We start from the raw sequence: 7,500 nt of genomic DNA on the forward strand, positions 1-7,500 counted from the left end.
CACGTGCCCTTCATTTCTCCTCCTCCTCCTGCTGGTGACACGCAGTCCACACCAGCTTCTCCCTCGGGCATCTTCCATCTCTCCCCACCCTGCTCTCACTTCAGGGCCTCCAGCCCTCCACTCTGTCACCTTGAGTGAGGCTACGAGCCTTCTTCTCCTGAAACATTCCAGAGACCTCCCTGTCCAGGGGTGAAGACTCCATGCTTCTACTGCAGGGAGAATGGATTCCATCCCTGGTCAGGTACCTATGAATAAGATCCCACATGCCACTTGGCATGGCTCAAAAAAAAAAAAGAAACATTCCCAAGATGCACGCTCTGTGTTTTCTTCACAATCCACACATTCCTCACTCCCTGAAATCTGCCCCTGAGCTCCATTCTGTCTGAAACCACCTTCTGGGAGGTTGTCAGTTTCCTGCCGATAACCCTCAACCCCTCAGTCCTCACAGAGGCCAGAGCACCTTCCTGAAATCTTCTGCTTGGTTCCCACAGCCACGGAGCCTGGCTCTCATCTTCCTTACAGCTCCTCCTTCTTCCCTCCGAGATCAAGGTCTGGCCCTCACTCTTCCCTGTTTCCTTTCCCCTTGGCAATTTCCTTTTTTTTTTTTTTGCTTTTGTCTTTTACAAGTTCTGTGGGTACCTCTTTGTAGATGACACTCTTCAACATTCCCTTCAGAGTTCACATTTCAACGGCCTTCTGACTGGCTTCATTTATTCATCTTTTAAGGACCTCACACTAAATGTATTCAAAACCAAGTCGGTGGAATTCTCTGGAGATACAGTGGATCAGCGTCCACCTACCAATGCAGGAGACGTGGGTTCGATCCCAGGTCCGGGAAGAGTCCACGTGCCGCGGAGGAACTAAGCTCGTGTGCCACATCTACTGGGCCCGCGTGCCTACATACCAGGCTCCACAGCAAGAGGAGCTACCACAGAGAGAATCCTGCGCACCACAATGATGAGTAGCCCCTGCTCACCACAACTAGGGAAAGCTCGTGTGCAGCAGCAAAGACCCAGTGCAGCCAAAAAAAAAAAATCTGTTACCTTTTCCAACACACCAACCCCCTTGCCTCCCTTCACCAGTCAGAATTCTAGGACCATAGTCTCCCAGGTGGAAAAAGATATCACTTTGTAAAAACTTCACTGTGCTAGGATGTGGCAGAAGTCTGAAACATGGTCCAAGACTACGGGCAGCGTACAGTTCAGCCAGACAGAAAAGACTATCCATGAATCATCATGGATAATTACACAATTAATAGAACCCACAAGGCACAGAGGAGCTGAGAGACAACGGCCTTCCTTGGATCTGACAAAGAGAATGTATCTAACAAGGCCAAGAGTCTACAAGGAATGAAAACTATGGCCCACAATATTAAGTCTCATGGTGCCTTATGGTTGTGGATATTTTAAAATACATCCACAAATTCTTTGTCCCTTCAAGAAATAGAGCTTAATTCTCCTCCCACTGAGTGTGAGCAAGATTGAGTGACTTGCTTCTAATAAAAAAAGAAGTGATGGTGTACAACTTCTGCTGTTTGGTTGTTCAGTCCCTAAGTCATGTTCAACTCTTTGCAGCCCCATGGACTGCAGCACACCAGGCTCCTCTGTCCTTCACTATCTCCTGGAGTTTGCTTATATTCATGTCCATTGAGTTGGTGATGATATCTAACCATCTCATCCTTTTCCGCCCTTTTCTCCTCCTGCCCTCAAGCTTTCCCAGCTTCAGCATCTTTCCAATGAGTCAGCTCTTCAGATCAGGTGGCCAAAGTATTAGAGCTTCAGCATCAGTTCTTCCAATGAACATTCAGAATTGATTTCCTTTAGGATTGATTGGTTTGATTTTCTTGCAGTCCAGGGGACTCTCAAGAGTCTTATCCAACATCACAATTTGGAAGCATCAATTGTTCAGTGTTCAGCCTTCTTTATGGTCCAATTCTCACTTCTGTACATGACTACTGGAAAAGCCATAGCTTTGACTCTATGAACCTTTGTTAGCAAAGTGATGTCTCTGCTTTTTAACGCACTATCGAGGTTTGTCATAGCTTTCCTTCCAAGTAGCAAGCGTCTTAGTGGAGGTGATGGAATTCCAGTTGAGCTATTTAATATCCTAAAAGATGGTGCTGTTAGTGTGCTGCACTCAGTATGTCAACAAATTTGTAAAACAACTTCTGAGGTTGGGTCATAAAAGTTGCTACAGCTTCCATCCTGGTCTCTCTTTCTGGATCCTTCACTCTGGGGGAAGACAGCTGCCATGTTATAAGGATGCTTAAGCAGCCTTAAGGGACAGGTTCAAGCAGTGAGGAACTAGCTGAGGCTTCCTGCCAGGAAGGAAGGAGCAACTGGAAGCCAATCCTCCAGCCTCAGTTGAGCCTTCTGATGACTGTAGCCCCGGTCAACAGCTTGACTATAACTTCATGAGACTCTGAGCCAGAACCACTCAGCCAAGCTGCTCCTGAATTCCTAACCCATGGAAACTGTAAGATGATAAAAAATAATTTTTTTTAGGCTGCTAAGTGTTGGGGTATTTGTTACACAGCAGTGGATAACTAATACAATGAGCTACCCGGTGTTGTCACAGCAGTCCTTGCAGCTCCACAAATCAAGCGTATTATCATCTTCATGTTACAGACGAGAACACTGAAGCTCAGAGGGACCCACTGAGAATTCACTTGCTGAATGACTTATTTAAAGGTCACTTCTTTCCTAAGAGGAATTGAGGAGGCCCAGAGACAACAAAAAACATACTTGACCTGTGGTAGGAAAACTGATACATGGTAAAGCCAAGATTCAAACCCAAGTTTTCTGCTTCCGGACCCCACAAGTAAGCCATGTTCCGTGAGGTACAAATCAAGACCCCGACACGTGGTTCACCGCACAGAATGCACAGTGGGGCCAGGACTCGGCACTGAGTCAGAGTGCAGAGCACAGACAAGAGCAAAGGGTGGTGTGTGGGGAGATGGACACAGCAACACAGTATATACGCCAAACTCTACACAGAACAGCCCCGCGGGCTGCAGCGGCAGAAGGCGGCTTAGGGAGGAACCGCTATTAGGACTCAGCTCTGCGAGGCCTTGATGGATCACTGTCCAGCACCTCCTCTGGCCAAGCCACTGGCTTAACTGCCAGAACCAAAGATAAAAAAGGCCCAGGCCCTTACGTGGAAGCGTGAGCCCTCCAGCTGAAGAGTCACTCGGCACACATGTTTTGCTACAAGCAGGTCCTGTCACAGGCACTGGGATGCTGCAATGAACCACGTGGAGGAAAGCCAACCAAGAGACACAGAGAAAGTATTTCAGATACCTGAATGCTTAATTGCTTGGAGGAAATGAGAGCAGGGACCAAGGAAAGAGTGTGCTGGGCTGGGTGGCCATGAAGGGGACACTGATCCAGTGACAGCTAGCAGACCCCTGATGGGAGAGACCTGGGGTGGAGGGTGGCTTCAGTGAAGGAAAGTCCCTGCCAGGGGGACCCTGTGGTGAGCTGGCATCAAGGAGTGGGCAAGAGGGGGTGAAGGGAGATAAGGTCAGAAGGGTGGGTTTGAGGGAGGGGACCACTGACAAAATGGGGGTTTTTAAACTGAATAACCTGGGGAGCCATTTGAGGGCTTTAAACAGAGGTGATATGACTATTTTTCAAAAGGATCAGTCTGGTTGCTCTGTTGAAAATAGATGGTCTGGGGTGGGGGCCAAGGATGGAGACAAGGGGACCAGCGAGGAGGCCACAGCAGGAATCAGGCAGGAGGCGGTGGTGGTTACAATTAGACGAAGGTGGGAACAGTGGAGGCAGCGGGGGGTGGGAGGGGGGCTGTGTGTATATTTTGAAGAAAAATCAGATAGTATTTACTAATATAATGGAAATCAGGTGTGAGAACGAGAGGAGGCGAGGATGACCCCAAGGCTTGCGGCCTGAGCAGCTGGAAGGATGAGGATGACTTTGAGGAGAACAGGGTTCAGGCAGAAATCAGTTCAGTTTAAGTAAGTAAGTGAAAGTCACTCAGTTGTGTCCGACTCTTTGTGACCCCATGAACTGGGAATTCTCTAGGCCAGAATACTGGAGTGGGTAGCCTTTCCCTTCTCTAGGGGATCTTCCCAACCCAGGGATCGAACCCAGGTCTCCTGCATTGCAGGCAGATTCTTTACCAGCTGAACCACAAGGGAAGCCCAAGAATACTGGAGTGGGTATGCCTTTCCCTTCTCCAGGGGAATCTTCTCAACCCAGGAATCGAACCGGGGTCTCCTGCATTGCAGGTGGATTCTTTACCAACTGAGCTATCAGGGAAGCCCCAGTTTGGTTTGAGTTAAATCTAAGATATTTACTGACAGCCTGATAGAGATGCTGAATTAGCAGGCAGGAATGTGAATCTGGCATTCGAGAAGGAAGTCTAGGCAGGATACAGAGAGCAAGAGTGGGAGGGAAAGACTGCACTCGGGAGTTGACAGCACACAGACTGTATCTATAGCGCTGAGCCTGGGTGAAATCACGAGGGAGGGAGGAGAGACTGCAGGCAGGTCAGGAGGAGCCCGGGCCCACTCCAAACGTAAGAAAAGGAGAGGAAACTGCAAAGAAGACTGAGAAGCGGCAGCTGGTGCTGTAGGGAAAGAACCAAGGTGGGGAGGGGTGTCCGGGAGCCAAAGGGTGTTTCTAGGAAGGGTGGTCTCCTGCATGAAACGCTGCTGAGCGGGCAGGAAGACGAAGACTGGGACTTTAATACTGTGGTTCTAATGATCCTTGGCTCTATGATCATGGACACCATTAGAGCTCTGGCAAGGCCAACAGGATGACGAGGTGGTGGCAAGAACCTCAGCTACATGAGTTCAGGGAGAATCACCCAATCCCCAGTTTACTGGAAGACTGAGAAGAGAGGAACACAATAAATGAGAGCAGGGAGGATGCAGCAGCAGAGTCCAGACAGTGAGGAAGTCCACAAGTCAGATGGTCTAGTACTACAAGGGAATATGGGAGAGACAAAGGAGGCACTTACAGGGGGAAAAAACTTAGAGACATAGCAATCACAGTGTGTAGACTTATTTAAGTTCACATTTGGGCAGCTCAGTTGGTAAAAAACTGGCCTGCAATGCTGGACACCCAGGTTCCATCCCCGGATAAGGAAGATCCCCTGGAGAAGGAAATGGCAACCCACTCCAGTATTCTTGCCTGGGAAATCCCATGGACAGAGGAGTCTGGTGGGCTATAGTCCATGGGGGTCGCAAGAGTCAGGCACGCCTTAACTACTTAGACTAGACTATAGAACAAAATATTTTTGGAAGAAAATCGGAACACTGATTGGATATTTGAGTAGGCTGAGGTCTTTGTTGTGGTAGCCACAGTATTGAGATTTTTACTTTAAAAAGAGAGTCCTTACCTTTTAGAGCTACACTTTGAAATATTTAAAATTAAAGCAACTGCTGGGGACTTCCTTGGCAGTCCAGGGTTAGGACTCAGCCTTCCAATGCAGGGAGCTTGGGTTCGATCCCTGGTTGGGGAAATAAGATCCCACATGCCTCACGATGGGCTTCCCTTGGTAAAGAAACTGCCTGCAATGCGGGAGACCTGGGTTTGATCCCTGGTTGGGAAGATCCCCTGGAGAACGGATAGGCTACCCCCTCCAGTATTCTTGGGCTTCTCTTGTGGCTCCGCTGGTAAAGAATCTGCCTGCAATGAAGGAGACCTGGGTTCAATCCCTGGGTCAGGAAGATCCCCTGGAGAAGGGTACAGCTACCCGCTCCAGTATTTTGGCCTGGAGAATTCCATGGACTGTATAGTCCATGGGGTCACAAAGAGACTGACACTTTGACGTCGGACACTTTCACGCGTCACAATATGGCCAACAAAACCACAACTGCTGTCTGAGATGTTTTTCAAGATAAAATGGGAGGGAGACATGGGTAGGGAATGAGATGAAAGAAGACTGTCCAAGAGCTGGTAACCACTGAAGCTGGACGATGCGTTCATGAGGGTTCATTTTGCAATTCTATCTACTTTTATATAGGTTTGAATTCTCTATAATAAAAAGGGAAGGAGAGAAAATGGAGGGAAAGAACTGGTGACAGCAAATGCAGACTGCTCTAAAGCAGAGCAGAGAGATGAAGTCGCAGTGGCGGGAGACGCTGGTCTAGGGAGCTGTTTTACTCCAGAGATGGGCGGCAGTGCAGAATGTCTACAGGCTGGGGGGGACGAGCCAGTGGAGGGGGAGGAGGTGACGGTGCACGGGGCGAAGGGGAGAGAGGCTGCGTGACTCCTGGCGCAGGTGAAGGGGTGGAGCCCACAGAAAGGCAGAATACACATGGCTGGACGTGGAAGTCTCTGTAGGGGGACCCCGTCTTCTCAGTGGACTGGAGAGCAGCCCGTTGATCAAGAGTGCAGGGTTGATGGGCCAGGAGAAGGTGGGAGGGAAAATAGAACAGGAAACGGAGCGTGAATTCTGATCGTGAGATGGGCCCGCTGGTGATGGTCATGACTCTAGCGACTCTGCTCAGAGTGGTTTCGGGTCTTCTCCAGCTGTGTGCAGAGGAGCCAGCACAGACAACAGCCAATGACAAACGGTCTTTGAAGGTGTCAAGGCGAAAACCCAGGCGGGAAAAGCTTTAGGAATTTGCAGACACCCAGACCCCTCGGGAGGGACTGGGAGCAGAGAGGGCAAAAGGCTCACAGACAGAACCCGCGGGCTCTATGGGGAACGGGTGGAGGCCAGCCTCCCTGCAGAAGAACATTCCAGACGAGGTTGTTTAAGTGGAGGCCGGCTTTGAGAGGACACCGACATTGGGCAACAGGGCGTCAGAGACGTTTGTGAGAAGGCCTGACAAAATGAAATCAAGGTGATGGTCCTCACTGTCCTCCCTGCTCCTTGGGGACTACCGCTTACCTTGGGGACCTCGCCCTTGCTGCCTGGGGGCAGCCGCAGGACCCAGAAATTCCTGTTCCTCAGCAGGTTCTCCATGTTCTCCAGCCGCCTCTGCAGGAGCCCGTACTCCTGCAGCAGGGTCCCCAGCACGGCCCACTTGCCCTCCATGTGGTTCCCGAACTCCACGGCCGTCTTCTCGCAGTCGGCCAGCTTCTTCTCGGCTGTCCCCGTCCGGCCCTCCAGGTTGAGCAGCTGGCTGGCCTGGGCGTCCACCTTCTTCTCCATGGCCTGGATGGCGGCCACCACGGTCCAGAGTGAGATCTCCGCTGTGGGCAGCTGGGGCTCTCGCATCATGCGGTCGGGGAAGACGGGGGCCCGATCTGGGAAGGGCGGGAACTGGAAAGGCATCGGTCGCCGGGCATCCATGTCCCATTCCTGAGCCTGCGGGCAGAGGAGGGGAAGTGATGGCCGGCATGAGACCCCGTGTGAGGAGCGAGGGTGGCCTGAGAGCAGGGGACAACGCGTCAAATGCTGCAGATCCCTGTTCTCCTGCCAAGCCCCTGCCTCTCTGGCTACAGCGTGTTCACTAACGTCCGCAGCAGTTAGTGGGCACCCACCCACCTGACCTTCCCACTTCCGGCCTGCGGGAGTCAGGCTGGT

At 50.9% G+C, this 7,500-nt stretch overlaps 1 protein-coding gene across 2 annotated transcripts in view; it reads right to left on the reverse strand.

Moving 5' to 3' along the window:
* Window positions 1-7,283, reverse strand: part of ZNF282 (zinc finger protein 282) — a 17,539-nt gene extending 10,256 nt beyond the window's left edge. For both annotated transcript variants that reach the window (XM_010843867.1, XM_010843866.1), the window contains exon 1: window positions 6,862-7,283. In XM_010843867.1, the coding sequence (XP_010842169.1) occupies window positions 6,862-7,266 (405 nt within the window). In that variant the 5' untranslated portion in view covers window positions 7,267-7,283. The remainder of the gene's footprint in view (window positions 1-6,861) is intronic.
* Window positions 7,284-7,500: the final 217 nt, after the last annotated feature.

The sequence above is a fragment of the Bison bison genome, unplaced genomic scaffold (assembly GCF_000754665.1).
Source record: "Bison bison bison isolate TAMUID 2011002044 unplaced genomic scaffold, Bison_UMD1.0 scf7180017864191, whole genome shotgun sequence".
Lineage (NCBI taxonomy): Eukaryota > Metazoa > Chordata > Mammalia > Artiodactyla > Bovidae > Bison > Bison bison.